The 17,518-nt window shown below is 47.4% G+C and overlaps 1 protein-coding gene across 10 annotated transcripts in view; it reads left to right on the top strand.

Annotated features, from left to right (window-relative positions):
* Positions 1 to 17,518, top strand: part of DYSF (dysferlin) — a 312,032-nt gene that overhangs the window by 92,204 nt on the left and 202,310 nt on the right. For all 10 annotated transcript variants that reach the window (XM_043512839.1, XM_043512838.1, XM_043512840.1 and 7 more), the window contains exons 6-13: positions 2,583 to 2,770; positions 3,126 to 3,254; positions 4,535 to 4,597; positions 7,255 to 7,305; positions 7,422 to 7,452; positions 10,472 to 10,587; positions 14,211 to 14,337; positions 15,125 to 15,228. In XM_043512839.1, the coding sequence (XP_043368774.1) occupies positions 2,583 to 2,770; positions 3,126 to 3,254; positions 4,535 to 4,597; positions 7,255 to 7,305; positions 7,422 to 7,452; positions 10,472 to 10,587; positions 14,211 to 14,337; positions 15,125 to 15,228 (809 nt within the window). The remainder of the gene's footprint in view (positions 1 to 2,582; positions 2,771 to 3,125; positions 3,255 to 4,534; positions 4,598 to 7,254; positions 7,306 to 7,421; positions 7,453 to 10,471; positions 10,588 to 14,210; positions 14,338 to 15,124; positions 15,229 to 17,518) is intronic.

The raw sequence follows: 17,518 nt of genomic DNA, 5'->3' as shown, positions 1-17,518 counted from the left end.
TGTTTTCCCCAGGGCACTTGGTAATTGAGGATACCCTTCTTGCCCTATTCCTGCAAAGTCATTAGGGAAAGTTCTCAGCCCAGGGACAGTGACTTCCCCACCCTTCATCGTGGTGGTGATGATGAAAAGCCAAAATGAGATTGAACCACCCATCCAGAATCATTCCCCATCGCAGGCTGGCTGGGGAGTTGAATTTTGCATGGCAGCAGCTTCATCCAAAATGTGGTTTCTAGCCTCTGCCGCTTTGCCTGTTTTGTGTGTTTGTGAGAGAGGTGGGGAGACCCATAGCAGGGGTGTGTGTGTTTCTGTCACTTTCAAGAGGTTGATGAGCGTGCCACTGCCCCCAGCTAGTGGGACTTAGCTGGTGCCACACAGGGGTGATGGAAGCTCCCTAAAAGTGCAGGGGAGCCACTGGCATCTCTTCTCCCTGTGGTCCCTCCCCCATGCCGCCTCTTCCCCTGAGGCTCCGCCCCCACTCACGCCTTTCTGCCCCCTCCACCCGGTAAAAAGTGATGGGGCTATGGACCTCCCCATTCTGGCACCCCTGATACCATGTTTATAAACAACCCTGCTTGTGCTGGCAGAGGGGGTTTGAACCTGGGACTGCCTGCGCTAAACGTGTCAACCTCTAGCGTGGGACTTCCTCCATTAGCCTGAAGCAGCCGCAGACTAGAGCTGGGTAAATAAGGGATATTTTAATTCATTGGCAGTTTTGAAAAGCTGAAAAAAAAATTCCTTTTGGTTGGGACCAAAGTGGAAAATCTGTTTAAATTTTGAGTGAATCAAATGGTGGAAAAAATTTCATTTGGGGTCAAATGAACCATTTTGTGTTGACAAAATTGAACTGCTTTGTTTCGATTTTGACCATTTAAAAAAGTTTTTGGATTTGTTAAAAATCAAGGAAATTGTGAAACTAAAAGTCACTTCAAACCACACTAAAAAAATCAACTTTGGTTTTTCCAGATTCCTCCCCGTCTCCTGCCCAGACCAAACAATTCAGCGAAATTGACGCGAATGGGCAAAATGTTTTGCTGTCACCAAATCTGCATTCTCCCCACCCCCCACACCCCAAAAGCAGCTTTGGCTAAAAAGTTTCACCCATCTCTACAGCAGGCTGCCAAGCCCTTTAAGAGATTAGCCCCAAGGGAAGAACAAAAATCAGTGCACTTCTCTAGTGTGGGTCACGTGCATCATAACCAACAGATGATGCTGTGCTGGGTGTCAGCTCTTGCAGAGATTTGAGTGTGCACTTTGTGCACCTTGAGCTTGGGAGCTAAAGCTGTAGCTGCTTCGAGAAATTGGCTTTTGTTTTAAGACGGATCCCAGGGACTGCTTCCCCCTCGCCTCTCCCCCTGGTCTAGTAAGTAAAAGAAACATCCCTGCTGGCGCAGGCGCTGACCTCGTGCGTGCTCTGGGGCTGGGGCACCCACGGGGAAAAATAGTGGGTGCTCAGTACCCACTGGCCCCCCCCACTAATCAGCTGTTTGGCAGCGGGCGGGAGGCGCAGGGAGGAGGGCGTGGAGTGGGGGCAGGAAGAGGCAGAGCAAGGGTGGGACCTCGGGAAAGGGGGCAGAGTGGGGGCAGGAAGAGGCAGAGCAAGGGTGGGACCTTGGGAGAGGGGGCAGAGTGGGAGTGGGAAGAGGTGGAGCGAGGGTGGGGCCTTGGGGGAAGGGATGAGTAGGGGCAGGACCTCAGGGCGGATGGGGGTAGAGCAAACACCCGGAAAAATGAAAGTCAGTGCCTAGGGGTGCCCATGCTCCCAGATGCCAGGCTTAGTGAGGAGTAGCAGAAGTTGCGGAGTATTTCCACCCTATGCCTCTAGGACAGCGTTCCTCACATGGGGCTGCCAGTGGATGTTTTTGCGGCTGTGACGGCCTCCAAAGCATGGGCGGAGATGGGGGGGGCAGAAGCAGCAGCCCTTCCCTCCTGTTGCCCCTGAATAGCTCTGCCCAAGGGCAGTGAGATGCGTGCCACCTTGGTGTTTGCGCTGGCGTCACCAGCCGGGGCCAGCACCCTGCACAAGGCAGCCTCCTTGGGGGTTCCGGGCAGCGCCTCTGGGGACACATGGGGCCGGTGTGCGCAGTGCTGGAGGCGGCTGTGGTGTTCGGTTGCTTGCCCGCCCGGCTGGGGCACGGGGAGTCTGGGACTCCACAGGCGGCCGGTGAGTTCCCAACCCACTTTCCCTGGGCTACGGGAGGCAGGGACAGAGAGACAGGTTTGTCAGAGCGGCAACCTGCAAGAATTAGTGGCCACCAAAAATGTGTTGTGAGAACCCCTGCCCTAGGACGTGGTGATGGCTGCTCGGGAAGCGGTGCTCATCCTGTTGAGCTGGGACTGATTCCAGGGCCCAGCCTGGCACAGGGGGGGTCATGTGGTGTGAACCAACCTGAGGTCTGGATATTGGGGACAGCCCTGGCCAGATCTGGACGGCTTGACCCTTGCCGTGTGGGCCCTTCTCCTGTGCAAAGCTAATGCTGGCGAACTGCCCCGGTCTGTTTCTGTGGATTCAGCTCTGATCTCTTGGCTCAGTTCCCAATTCTCCATGTCCTCCCCGACCGAGCTGTCACCCCCATGCCTTCCAGATACAGCCGGGGAGGAAGACACCGAAGACCAGATAGCGACAGGGGATGAGACGGAGCCTTCCACAGGGCCCTCTGGGTCGGAGCAGCCCACGCTCCCCCGGAAGCCTCCTTCACACCACGTCCACGGGATTAAGAGGAGGAAAAGTGCCCCGAAAAAGCTGCTGTCCAACAAACCTCAGGACTTCCAGGTGAGCAACAGCAATGTGTGTGTGACATTTGCCTCTCCGAGCTGCTCTTTCTTTACCGTCCCATTGACTGCGCCACCTTAGGAGCGAAACCTTCTCTGGTGCGTGACCATCCTGGGGTCTTCATTGCCCCGCAATGCGTTAAACTGATCCAAGCACCCGGGAATCCTGCAGCAGCTGGGAGCTGGAGCCGAGTGCTGCAGCTCAGGGCTGCATCTTCTCCCTGTAGGCTAGACTCCCGTCTGCCACTGTGGGTGCAACCCCATTGATTCCAGTGGACTGGGCTGGTGTAGCTGAGAGCTGAGCATTCCCCAGCATCTGATGGGCTGTTGCCCTTTTCTCCTCCACCTGCCTTTAGATCAGGGTGCGAGTCATAGAGGGCAGGCAGCTTCCCGGTGTCAACATCAAATCGGTGGTGAAAGTGACGGTGGCTGGACAGACGAAAAGAACTAGGATCCGCAAAGGGAATGGCCCGTTCTTCGATGAGGTGAGTCCGGCTATTGTTCGGTGTCTCCACTGGGGTAGCGCCTGCGAGCAGGGTCACATCCTGCTAGGCGCTGTGTACATAAGTAATACATAGACCACCCCCATCCCCTGGCAGCTCACGATCTAGGATTTAGGAAGGTGCCATAGGAAATGCCTCAGTTGCTCTTAGACAGTCATAATCCCCTAGTTACGATCTAAACCCCGCAAGCAGTTGTTTTAGCAGCTGGTGAGATGGGGTTCGTTATTCTGGCGCTTGTCCGAGGGGGGGATTGATTATTTGAGAGCGCAGCACTGCGCCGTGCAAGGGCCAACACTCGGCCCTGTGGCGTTAGCAGTCTAACCTCATTCTAGGCTTGCTTTGATCCTGTAGGGCCCCCGAAAGGGATCATGTGACAGGGCAGCTGAGAACATTCTCCTAGTATGTTAGTCACTTGCAGTTTGCATGACAGACAGGTGCATAGAAACACGACCACGTGCTCCTCCAGGTACAGCTAGTGCCCGGAGAGAGCCAGGAAATTATTCTCACCTTCTTATTACAGTAGCATCTAGAGGTACCAGCCGAGATCAGGGCCCCACAGTGCTAAGCACAGTGTGATGGTCCCTGCCTGTGACCGCTCCGAGCCTGAGCCTGAGGTCAGCCTGAGGATCACTCCTGAGCCAGGGTGGGATGAGTCGTCAGAGGCAATTACCTGCAGGTCTTGTGTTCAGGCCCATGCCATTCAACCAGGGTTCAGCCAATCTACAGGAGAGGCCCCACCCAGGGTCCTCTGGGACACAGTCTCTCCAGTCTGCTCAACCTCACTAGCTGGCCAGGGGGATTTTCACTGCCACTAGTTTGAACAGACTGTCCCTGTCCCTGCTCCAGCCTGGGCCTGTTCCCACAGTAGCCAGCCCTGGTTGCAGCCTGCATCGTCTCCTGCCTCAGCTGCCTGCCCGGTGGCTCTGACGCTACCCCAAAGAGCTTAGAGTCTAAAGATAAAAGAAAGACAAAGCCTAGGAGGGGAAAGGGGCTCAGAGAAGTGATTTGCCCCACAGGTGAGTAGCAGAGCTGGGGGTAGCACCTCGGTCCCTCATGTCTTGATCCAGTGCTCTGAGATCCTCAGATGAGAAGTGGAAAAATATTGAATTCCAGCAGCTAGTGGAAAGCATCTCTAAGGATTGCACTGTGATTTAATCAACTTGTGTCAAGGCCAACCTTTGCCAGGCTACTGTTTTTTTCTGGCCCCTTGTACATATTTCGGACATGTTTCAGATCTTTGTCTCATCTGTATTTTTTAACAGATCTTTTTCTTCAATGTCTTTGAATCTCCGGCTGAGCTGTTTGATGAGCCCATTTTCATCACGGTAAGTTCTCAAGACAAAATGGCCAAACTCCTCTTCCATTCTCCACAGTAGCCCTATGGTTCCTTGGAATAATGATGGGCTGGACCCCCAAACTTTGATCCAGGTAAGAACCATATGTGGCTATTTGCTACTAGCTTGGGAGTTGTATCTAGCTGGTACAATGCTAAACAATTTGCAGCCAGTCTTACCACAGGTATGATTGGGTAGGCTGCAGGGACTGGCTGGCAGCTCTGATCCGAATGGAGCATTGGATGCTGGGGTCTGTTGTCCTTCAGGGTAGCATCTCTGTATTGGAGATGAAGTCTCTGCTGGGCTACGTTTAGCCACATTCTGACCACCCCGATGTGACGGATGCAAAGCCACTAAAGCCAGAGTTGTCTCATAGGAAACAATCCACTCGTCCCAGCTCTGCACACACTTGCTGTGGTGGCCCATGTGTATACAGACACCATGGGCATGGGCAAGGATCAGACCTGGGCCTTTGGCATCAAAAGTACCCGACCCTGCTGTCAAGCTGTCTGGAGTTGCTCACGACTGTGAGTGCTAACCTCAGGGTGGACTGTCACAAACCAGGGCACAAACCCCGAACTGGATATGTCTTCTACAATTAAATTTCACCAATCAAGTAACAAGCTCTCAAGCACCATAGCAGTCTAACCCATGAAGTCACAGACAGTCCCCTTAGGCATCCCAGTCTATCTTGCCAGCCAGGCAAACTTGCTTTTGTGGTAGATGGTCCCTTGCATCAAAAATCCCAACACTATTCAGGTTACTCCCAGTCACAAAGGGCCAGTTACTTACCCACTTGCACCTTCAATCCTACACCATAGAGAAGGCTTGTAGCCAGTCCTATAATAAACTAACTAAAGATTTATTAACTAAGAAAAGAAATGAGAGTTATTTACAAGGTTAAAGCAGGTGAACATACACACAAATGAGTTACAGTCTTAGCTTCTATTGCTTTTTTAGAACCTGCTATAATAAGCAAGCTCTGTATGTTCTTTAGGGCTAACCTGGGCTAACCAACTGGGGATCTCTTGCTAATGCTCAAAAGTCTTTCCCCCTCACAGTTCGAGCCACATAGTGACAAAGTTCCTTCTGCTCAGGCGTTTTTATTCCCTTCCCCCAGAGTTCAAACTGATGGGACGAGCATTTGTGCAGGTCACCTCTTCATGGGTGTGGGGGGAGCAATCAGCAATCTTTTGTCCACTGATGTTCCGCAATGGCTTGTCTGGTGTCCACGGGCCTTCTTTAGTTGGGCAGGAGATGATGCCGCTTGTGGTAAACCAGTATTTCTCCCTTGGTAATCAATTTGGGCTTGAATAGGGACTGGGAGTGGCTGGCTCACTACAAAAGCAATTTTCCCTCTCTTGGTATTGACACCTCCTCATCAATTATTGGGAGTGGACCACATCCACCCTGACTGCATTGGCCTTCAACATTGGTTCTCCACTTGTAAGGTAACTCCCTTCTCTTCATATGCCAATATATATCTATTCCTGTATCTGTAATTTTTACTCCATGCATCTGAAGAAGAGGGTTTTTTACCCATGAAAGCTTATGCCCAAATAAATCTGTTAGTCTTTAAGGTGCCACCAGACTCCTCGTTGTTTTTGTGATACAGACAAACACCCCTCTGAGATTTGTCACCCTTGGTAATGCTTCTTTACTGACTGGGGTGTTTTCCAGTGTCATAACTAAGGCTATGATTCTGTCATGGAGGTCCCGGATGACTTTCCGGGACCTTTGAGATTTCTTCTTGGCCAGGGCTGGAAGAGTTGTCAGCCCCAGGGCTGCCGGAAGATCTGAGTGGCGGCCAGCCCCGGGGCCACCAAAGCAACAGTCCCCAGCCCACCGGAGCAGCAGCTGGGGTTGGGTCAGCCCCCCTGGGTCTGGAGCAGCTGCAAGCCCCAGCAGTGCTCTGTTTGTCCCCCCTCTCTCCCCAGGGTATTTTTAGTAAAAGTCAGGGACAGGTCGTGACTTCCATGAATTTTTGCTTATTGCCCGTGACCTGTCCCTGACTTTTTCTAAAAATAACCATGACAAAATCTAAGCCTTAGTCATAGCAAACACTTTTATAGTTACCGAGCAAATACTTAAATATTACCTTAGAAAACAGGATGCAGGTGTTAATAGTGAGATTAATGCAGGCAGCGATTTACCAGCATTTCATAAAGTCCAAACACTAAACACATCTCTGGAAATCTAATACCTGTTTAACAACACTAACCCACAGGTGAGTCAGACTGGTTCCCAGCCATGCATTTATCAGTTTTCAGAGAGGCCTAGGGACCTTGGCATTAACTGGTACCTGGTCTGCCAACATCACACCTGACCCGAAACACATTGAACTCAACAGTACTCTCTCCTTCACTTCAAGGGGCTTCGTGTCAGGCCCCTAGTGAGGTTAAACACAAACTGCTAGAACAGGTCAAAGAAGTGGGGGGAATGATCATGATATTTTTCAAAATGTATTTCCCTGATTTCTTGTTAAACTTGAAATAAGAAAAGAATTGCGATGAAATCTGACAAGTTTTGACCTGCTTTCCAAACCTCCAAGCTGAGTGCGCTGAGAATGCTAATAATTTAACATGGATGGTTGTGAGTTTTTTCTTACATGCTGGATTTAGATTTTTGCATCTTTTCCCCCCCTCCAGGTTGTGGATTCCCGGTCGCTCCGGACAGACTCTGTGATTGGGGAATTTCGGGTAACGATTTGTGATTTCATCTCTCTCGCTACATATTTTTAATCATTTTGGCCTCTTTTCTGTGCAGCCTCTTTTCTGGCTAAACATTTGATTTTGTTTTTCATTTTATTTTATAGCTGGATGTTGGGACAGTTTATGCAGAACCAAGTAAGTTAAACAATTACAGTTAGAGATTTTTGGAACCATTAGAGATTTTAAATTAGAAATCAAATTTGTACAATTTAGGGATATTTCTTTGCTACAACTTTCTATGGGCCAAATGCAGAGGTCTACATGTGCGCACACATGTATTTACACATGTATATTTAAATGTAAGCACACAAACACACACAGTTATATATACACATCACAGGGTGACACTGTCCTTTTAAGAGGGAAGAGACCCATGCATCTGTGACTTGTCTGCTGACCCCAGTTGGGTTTGAAAGAGGGCACCTGGGCCCAAGATGTAGCAGACACTGTGAATCAGGGCTGCCTGACACAGTCAGGAAAAGGGGGAGTTGAGAGATGCCAGAGACCAGGAGACTGTGGAAGGTCCCTAAAGGAAGCTGTAGATGATTCCTGGGGGAAGGCTGAAGGCAGGAGAAGAACAAGTCAAGTGGGGTTTGCCGGTTGACCTCCCAGAGCTGGAGATTCAGGGCTGGAGAGCCTGAAGGCAGGAGGGTCAGCAGAGGGCATTGCATGCTGACTGCTGAAGCTGAGGGTTAGAGAGAGCTGAAGGTAGGGGAGCCATGGGGCTTACCCCATTGATGTCTCCACACTGGAGAGCTGGATCCAGGGGAGCAGTGAGAGGGCCATGGGGAGTGAGGGATACTCTGCTGGTGAGAAAAAAGAAAAGGAGTACTTGTGGCACCTTAGAGACTAACAAATTTATTTGAGCATAAGCTTTCATGAGCTACAGCTCACTTCATCGGATGCATTCGGTGGAAAATACAATGGGGAGATTTATATACATACACAGAGAACATAAAACAATGGGTTTTATCATACATACTGTAAGGAGAGTGATCACTTAAGATGAGCTATTACCAGCAGGAAGGGTGGGGGGAAGGAGGAAAACCTTTTATGGAGATAATCAAGCTGGGCCATTTCCAGCAGTCTGAGGAAGAACAAGAACGTTTGAAGAACAGTGTGGGATGGGGTGGGGGGGAGAAATAACATGGGGAAATAGTTTTACTTTGTGTAATGACCCATCCACTCCCAGTCTCTATTCAAGCCTAAGTTAATTGTATCCAGTTTGCAAATTAATTCCAATTCAGCAGTCTCTCGTTGGAGTCTATTTTTGAAGTTTTTTTGTTGAAGGATAGCCACTCTCAGGTCTGTGATTGAATGACTGGAGAGATTGAAGTGTTCTCCGACTGGTTTTTGAATGTTATAATTCTTGACGTCTGATTTGTGTCCATTTATTCTTTTACGTAGAGACTGTCCAGTTTGACCAATGAACATGGCAGAAGGGCATTGCTGGCTCATGATGGCCTATATCACATTGGTAGATGCGCAGGTGAATGAGCCTCTGATAGTGTGGCTGATGTGATTAGGCCCTATGATGGTATCCCCTGAATAGATATGTGGACAGAGTTGGCAACGGGCTTTGTTGCAAGGATAGGTTCCTGGGTTAGTGTTTCTGTTGTGTGGTGTGTGGTGCTGGTGAGTATTTGCTTCAGGTTGGGGGGCTGTCTGTAAGCAAGGACTGGCCTGTCTCCCAAGATCTGTGAGAGTGATGGGTCGTCCTTCAGGATAGGTTGTAGATCCTTGATGATGCGTTGGAGAGGTTTTAGTTGGGGGCTGAAGGTGATGGCTAGTGGCGTTCTGTTATTTTCTTTGTTGGGCCTGTCCTGTAGAGGTGACTTCTGGGTACTCTTCTGGCTCTGTCAATCTGTTTCTTCACTTCAGGAGGTGGGTATTGTAGTTGTAAGAATGCATGATAGAGATCTTGTAGGTGTTTGTCTCTGTCTAAGGGGTTGGAGCAAATGCGGTTATATCGTAGAGCTTGGCTGCAGACAATGAATCATGTGGTGTGATCTGGATGAAAGCTAGAGGCATGTAAGTAGGAATAGCGGTCAGTAGGTTTCCAATATAGGATGGTGTTTATGTGACCATCGCTTATTAGCACCGTAGTGTCCAGGAAGTGGATCTCTTGTGTGGACTGGTCCAGGCTGAGGTTGATGGTGAGATGGAAATTGTTGAAATCCTGGTGGAATTCCTCAAGGGCTTCTTTTCCATGGGTCCAGATGATGAAGATGTCATCAATGTAGCGCAAGTAGAGTAGGGGCATTAGGGGACGAGAGCTGAGGAAGCATTATTCTAAGTCAGCCATAAAAATGTTGGCATACTGTGGGGCCATGCGGGTACCCATTGCAGTGCCGCTGATTTGAAGGTATACATTGTCCTCAAATGTGAAATAGGTGAGGATGGTCTCCTAGCAGAGAAGCTGCGGAGGCGGGGGGAGTTCCTGCTGGAAAGAGTGGGGCTGTACTACAGCCAGAAGCTGTCCCTGCAGAGAGAGAAAGGAGGACTGATAGAGTGCCTAGATATGGAAAAAGCCCCTAGAATGACTTACATTGCAGCTTGCTTTATCTATGTAGGAAATGCAATGAGAAGCCAGCCTTTCTCACATCTATTTAACCCTTTCCATCCCTGCCCATTTGAAACCGGAAGGGATGAGAAACAAACAAAACCTCCAACCCAACTTTTTCCAGATGCAAAAGTTCAGATGTGTTGGAGGAAGGTTCAAGTCTTGTTCTTAGTTTAGATGAACTCAGTGACCTCAACTCCTGCAATTTTATCACACGGCTCATGCTGTTTGGTGGTTTTCTTAAAGCCCCAGCTACTGGAGTCATGTGATTATGTCAGCATCTCAGCTTTCACTAGAAAAATAAGTAAGTTTCTTGCCCTCACAGTTGCAAAGAAAAGCTTGATGACACAAACCCAATAGGCTCAAAAACCAGCAGGCAAATAAAAAGAACTCAACATTTATTATTTTTAAAACTCTCATGACCTTAGAGTCAATTTCATGATATTTGTAGAGTTGGCTCATGATTTTTAAATGCTTTGGGTTGACAATACTGTGAAATGATTTCCCACATCCCTTATTCTGATGCTACAAAATCTTTCCATCCTATGAGGCAGACAGTAATAAGCCAGAAACCTGGTTTCTCTCTTTTAGAGCATGCCTTGCTCAGGAAGTGGCTGCTTCTTTCTGACTCTGAAGACTTTTCTGCTGGGGCCAAAGGTTATGTGAAAGTCAGCCTGTTTGTGCTGGGACCTGGCGACGAAGCTCCCGTAAGTACCATTTTGCTGTCATGGAGAAAGAGAGCTACTTGAGGGCCTACTCTCTTATCTTGCTGCCTGAAGAAGACATGAAGGGTTGACTTGAATGAGATTGTGCTAGACCAATGAGAGGAAGAAATCTGAGGGGATGTGCTGACAATGATTATGTCATAGGAATTCCAACAGATCATTGGTCCACTTAAAGAAATCACCTGCCTGTGGCAGTGACCTATAAATGACATTTCAGAGGAAGGCGAACCCTCTCCTGAACAGTGCCCTACAAAGGCAAATGATGGCTTTGGGCCTGTTCTTGCTTCTTCATGATGTATAATACTCAAGGAGCTGACTGAGGACATATCTGAGCCATGATTGACTATCTTCAAAAAGTCATGGAAAAGGGAGAGATGACTGGAAAAGGGCAAACATAGTGCCAATCTATAAAAAGGGAAATAAGGACAACCTGGGGACTTACAGACCAGTCAGCTTAACTTTGTATCTGGAAAGATGATGGAGCAAATAATTAAGCAATCAATTTGCAGACACTTAGAAGATAATAAGGTGATAAGTAACAGTCAGCATGGATTTGCCTAGAACAAATTGTGTCAGACCAACCTAATAGCTTTCTTGGACAGGGTAACAAGCCTTGTGGATGGCGGGGGAAAGTGGTAAATGTGGTATATCTTGACTTTAGTATGGCTTTTGATACTGTCCTGCATGACCTTATTATTAACAAACTAGGGAAATACAACCTAGATGGAGCTGCTACAAGGAGGGTGCATAACTGGTTGGAAAACCATTCCCAGAGAGTAATCATCAGTGGTTCACAATTAAGCTGGAAGGGCACATGGAGTGGGGTCCCGCAGGGATTAGTTCTGGGTCCAGTTCTGTTCAATATCTTCATCAATGATTTAGATAATGACATAGAGAGTACACTTAAAAAGTCTGCAGATGATAACAAGCTGGGAGGGATTGCAAGTGCTTTGGAGGATAGGTTTAAAATTCAAAATGATCTGGACAAACTGGAGAAATGGTCTGAAATAAATAGAATGAAATTCAATAAGGACAATTGCAAAGTATTCCACTTTGGAAGGAACAATCAGTTGCACACATACACAATGAGAAATGACTGCCTAGGAAGGAAAGGAGTCTGGGGGTCATAATGGATCATAAGCTACATATGAATCAATAGTGTAACACATCATTCTGGATGAAGGAATGTTGTAAGCAAGACAAGAGAAGTAATTCTTCCGCTCTACCCCATGCTGATTAAGTCTCAACTGGAGTACTGTGTCCAGTTCTGGGCACCACACATCAGGGAAGATGTGGACAAACTGGAGAAAGTTCAGAGAAGAGCAGCAAAAATTGTTAAATATCTAGAAAACTTGACCTATGAGGGAAGATTGAAAAAATTGGATTTGTTTAGTGTGGAGGAGAAGACTGAAGGGGGACATGATAATGGTGTTCAAGTACTTAAAAGGTTGTTATACAGAGGAGGGAGAAAAATTGTTCTCGTTAACCTCTGAGGATAGGACAAGAGGCAATGGGCTTAAATTGCAGCAAGGGTGGTTCAGGTTGAACATTAGGAAAAACTTCCTAATATCATGGTAGTTAAACACTGTAATAAATTGCCTACGGAGGTTGTGGAATCTCCATAGTTGGAGATTTTTAAGAACAGGTTAGACAAACACCTTCTCAGGGATGTCTAGATAATACTCAGTCCTGCCATGAGTGCAGGGGACTGGACTGGAAGACCTCTTGAGGTCCCTTCCAGTCCTACGATTTTATGATTCTATAAAGAGAGCCTGAAAGTGTTTTTTTCTGCTTGTTTTCTGCCTTAGCTGTCTTTGGAATTTCAAGTTAAGACATCCCTGCTTTTTTTGGAAAACTTCTTGGGTGACTCAAATGTAGCTTGGGAAATTTCTCAGTCCTTAGTTGAAGGTAGGGGCTGGGGTGGTGGCCATGGTGGTGGTAATACACACAGAAAGCTTTTCTCCTTAGTGGTTGAGCTAATAGGATTAACAAAGCAAGCAACCAAACCCCAAGAGTTATAAACAGTGTGAATGAAAATGCCACTCCCTCCCAATTAACAACATTCACTTCCTTCGTATTTCTGATGCCATAAATTCACTAGTTTAACAATGATGGTAATGAACGATTGCAACAATTTACCAAGGGTCATGGTGGCTTTTCCATCGTTTGCACTTTTTAAATCAAGATTGGATGTTTCTCTGTAATTCAAGCAAAAATTATTTTGGGGGGAAGTCCTATGACCTGTGTTGCACAGGATGTCAGACTAGATGATCACAGTGGTCCCTCCTGTCCTTGGAATCTACAAAGCTAGTTCTCTAGCTGTCCTTAGAGTCTTCCAGGGTAGAGATGACCTAAATCTCAAATCGGGGAAAAATATTCAAATCACCTTTATATATCATAAAGGAACAAACTCCCATTTTACCCCTTGCAGGTCCCCTATAATAGTCCTGTCCAGTGCTGTTACATGCCAGCAAGGAAGAGTTCTACCTGACCTTGCAGGTGATCAGCTTACAGAGCGTATGAAAGGAGAGGGGTCCTAAAACGCTTAGAATTAGCCTGCTTCTACTTGTTAGCAAGAGAACCAAACTTCCCATTATTCTTTGTATATACAACCCCATGATCCTTTGTGCATGAACCAAAGCATTTCATATCTACCATACTAATTTTTGTAGCTAAGATTCTAGGGACTATGTACTTCGGCTGAATTTAGCGTGTGACCAAATGATGGAATGTGTGTAATATTTGTACCCGAAGCTTCTTGACCCACAGAGAATGTGTCCAGATGTCCAGGAAGGGACAATTTGTAATTGACGAGGGATACTTGTTATTGCAAATATCTTCGGTGATCGATGAGATAATTTGAGCCAGCAAGAGATGCTTTTAGCTTATTAGGAATTACTTATTGCCACAGGTGTTTTCTAAAATAAGGACTTAATCACAGATTTCTCTGGTGTATTGAATAGATAAGCTGAGATACCATGAAAGGGATTCTATATGTAGATCAGTTAGGAATTTTCTTTGAGAAAGGAAGTGTCTTTGTCCTAAGCACAATATAAAAGGGGGACAGTTTCTGGGAATGAATCAAGCTGCAGTCACTTTTCCATTCTTCAAATCAGTTTGGTAACATGACCTTCCTTTCTCTATTCTGTATTGCGCTGTATTAATCTTTGATTACAATCTATGATTGATAAATACAGATTGAACCTGATTATTTGACCTCTTACTACCAGCAGAACCAAACTCAAAATGCAACACAGGGAAGTCAGAGGTAAAATGCTCACGGACCTCATGAGAGTAGAGTTAGGCCAATGCTGAACCCTTTAAAGGTCCCACCCTCTAGCTCAGATCCTGCAGTCTCTATGTGTCTGTGGCTTTACAGCAGAGATGGGCCTGATCCCTGGAGTTTGGCTCTGAATCCAAACTTTCACAACTGGTTTGGGTCTGAGGGTCTAAGGTGGGGCCCGTTGTTGGTTTATGGTAAAGGAGGTCTCACCTTGGGGGTGGGATGCATTAGTTTCTGCTTAGCAGACGCTGTTTCTCTGCTTTGCGGAAAGGTTCAGCCTTGTTTCTCTCCTTTTGTAACAGCTTGTTTGTTTGTCTCACAGCTGGAGAAGAAAGAAGTGGCTGAAGAGAAGGAAGATATTGAGGGAAATCTTCTGCGTCCAACTGGGGTCACGCTGAGAGGGGCTCACTTCTGCCTGAAAATTTACAGAGCTGAAGACTTGCCCCAGAGTATGTGTTTCAGCTGCGGGGTCTAATTGCAACTGATCCATGCTCATCACCTTGGAAATGGCACAGCAGCACTAACATGTTACAGCCCAAGAGTGAAGGGAAATAGTCCACCTGTGTTCTGTATTTCCATTCCAATCATCTCACTCTGACACTGGACTCTTTAATGCCTTAGACCAGCTCTCCCGTGCATGTGAATCAGCAGAGCGCCACAGTAGACAATGGGCCAAACCCCAAGCTGGTGTAGATTGGTGCAGCACCACTAGAGTCAGTGGAGTTATGCTGATTTACACCAGCTGAGGATCTGTCCTTTGACGTTCTACTTGGTGTCACTCAGAGGCATTCGCCCTGCAGGGCAGATGGACTTTTACGGCTTTAGGGCTGTAAAAGTAATTAGTACAGGGCCAGGATTGTTACCAGGACAAGGCTTGGGGGCTGGTTAAAGAGGCTGGTTAAAGAGGCTTTCACCTCTTATTCCACCAGGGACTGGAACTCATTGCCTTTCAATGGATGTAAAATCCCATAGTGGTCTCAGCACTACAGTGGTCACATCTGTCACTACCACATACTTGGTACTAACTGAAGGGCTGATCGGTAAAGACTGGGCCACAGAGATGGAAAAGTTCAGAGTCAGATTCTAAGCAGAGTTCAGACTCTTCCATGTGCTCTGAAGCCGAAGGCCTACCAGCCTGGGGCCATTCTGGGCTGGCCACTGGCATCACAGTCAGCTGACTCCTTATGCGCTCCAGCCTTATGAGCGCTGATTGTTGAGGGTTCTCTTCTGTTCCAGTGGACGATGCCATCATGGACAATGTCAAGCAGATCTTCGGCTTTGAGAGCAACAAGAAGAACCTGGTTGATCCATTTGTGGAAGTCAGCTTTGCCGGCAGAACGGTGAGTGGTGGAAACTGACAGGCCATCCCCTGAGGCTGAGCAGAAAATCTGCCTCTGTCTCCTGGACTCCTGTTCCCTTAGCAACCTCATCAATGGGCCACCAGCCTCATTCCATGGGACAATCTTTGGTTGTGAGCCAGCTGTCACCTAGGGGTCAATTGGAGCATGGAAATGTGGGAGTTGGGTGGCACTGTTTTCTAGAAGATGAAAGTAAAGGAGGTCAGGGGAGGAGGGAATAGGTGGTCTAGGGCATCTCTGGTGCCTTTGTTTGTTGCTTTGGAGAAAAGCAAAGAGGAGTGAGGCCTGGGCAGAGTTTTATTGCAGGGTGATGCCTGCAGCAGTTTGACCTGTTGGACTGACACAGCTCCCCGGTGGGCATGCAGTAGCATCACTCACATCTGTATCTTACTCCCAAAAGCTAGAGATGGGGAAGTTCTGTCGGTCTGATTGCTCATACTGTGCTCATTTCCGTAGTGCCGGAACATCTACTCCTCCATCCAGCCTGGTCAGTGCTGCCCTGACCCCTAGAACACCTTTGTCCAGTCTGGTGCCATATTCTAACCATCCTCACTCTTAGGAAATGGTTCCTGATGCCCAATCCAAGTTTCCCTTCGCGCAGTTTCATCTCATCAGCCTTAGTTATGCCCCCTTCGATCTGTCTTTTCTGCCCTTGTGCTGAAATACCACGAAGAAGGGTGCACTAAGAATACCTAGATAGATGGACAGATTTTCCTACACATCTGTGCTTGTGCCCATAGCCACTACCCCTTTGTCAGTGTCACAAAATTAAAATGGAAAAACATTTTTTTAATTAAAATCTCTGATCCCTCTCAATGCAAAAATAAATAAAAAACCCATAACTAAGGAGCCAATCTTGGCTGCCTTTGCTCAAAGGACTATTTGCAGGGTAGGACACAGACAGGATGGCAAAGCTAGGTTCTGAGTAGCAGCAGATTAGCCATGGGATGCATCTCTCTGGAGAAAGCATGGATGGTGTCTTCTGTTCTTTGCTGCATATGAGTAATTTCTGCTCTAGGCTCTTAGTGGTGCTGTTGTATTAAAAATGACAATGCAGATATTTAGATCCTTGTGTGTTTGTGGGGAGGGGTGGGGAGATAACCAAGAAATAATTTCCTAGCTTGGGGCTCGGCTACAGTTTTGGAACAGGCTTAAATTGGTGGATGATCATTGTTTCATTGTCTCTTAAATGTTCTCAGTTCCCAAGCTGTGATCCATGAACCATTTCTGGTCCACGAGGATCTGTCTGGTCCCATGGATCTGACACCTCCTCCTATCTTAATTTCCATCTGATAAATTCCATTATGATACATTAAACATTTTCCTAACCTTACTCTTCCAGGTAGGCAATGGGCTGTAGTTGTGATGGGGATGTTATGGGATCATAAATGGGAATGGGGCTGGGTGTTCAGAAAGGGGAGGCCCACAAAACATTCTCTCTATTAAAATGTGGCGTAGTCCATTCTGAATAGTTTCTCGTATAGCTCTCCTCACCATAGTATCTGAGTGCTTCTATTGGTGCAATAAGTTAGTGCAGACGTTAGTCACTAACATCTGTCCTGTGTGGTTTGTACTTCCTCTTATCCTGGCCCCAGGGTGAATTATGTGGGCAGTGGAAGGGTTTGTTGTGGCAGGATTCTGCGTTTTAAATGTCCACGCTGCTCTGTGTTTGCATCAGAGAAGGCAGGATGGCAAAGGGCACTTGGACAGGAAAGCGGGGAAGTTTGGGACGGTTCTTAATTCTTGGGGGAGTTCATTCCATAGTCTCAGGGTGCACCCAAGAAAGTTGTTTCCTGCCCAGACGAGCTTTGTCCTTGTGGTGGAGAGTTGTTGACCATAGTCCTTATCTTGGAGCAGCAGGCTTTTTTAGCTATCCTGGGCCCGAGCAATTGAGCACCTTGAAGATAAGGACCAAGACCTTGAACTGGACTCAGGTGACTTTAATCTGCCCGTGCCAAAGTTCCTTCTAAACTGTGTATGCAACTTCTAAACTTGCCCCCTGCTGGCAAGCACCACACACACTGACCAGTGCCTGCAATGCTGGGGAGCTCTTTCTTCAGGAGACATCTGCTTCTTGGACGGCCAGAAGGAGGCACTCGGGACATCCCTCTTTCTACAGCTATGTAAGAACATAAGAATGGCCATACTGGGTCAGACCAATGGTTCATCAAGCCCAGTATCCTGTCTTCCAACAGTGGCCAGATGCTTCAGAATGAATGAACAGAGCAGGGCAATACTGAGTGATCCATCTCCAGTCGTCCACTCCCAGATT

The sequence above is a fragment of the Dermochelys coriacea genome, chromosome 4 (assembly GCF_009764565.3).
Source record: "Dermochelys coriacea isolate rDerCor1 chromosome 4, rDerCor1.pri.v4, whole genome shotgun sequence".
Lineage (NCBI taxonomy): Eukaryota > Metazoa > Chordata > Testudines > Dermochelyidae > Dermochelys > Dermochelys coriacea.
Note: the sequence above shows the minus strand (reverse complement) of the source record. Positions and strands in the feature narration are given on the sequence as shown.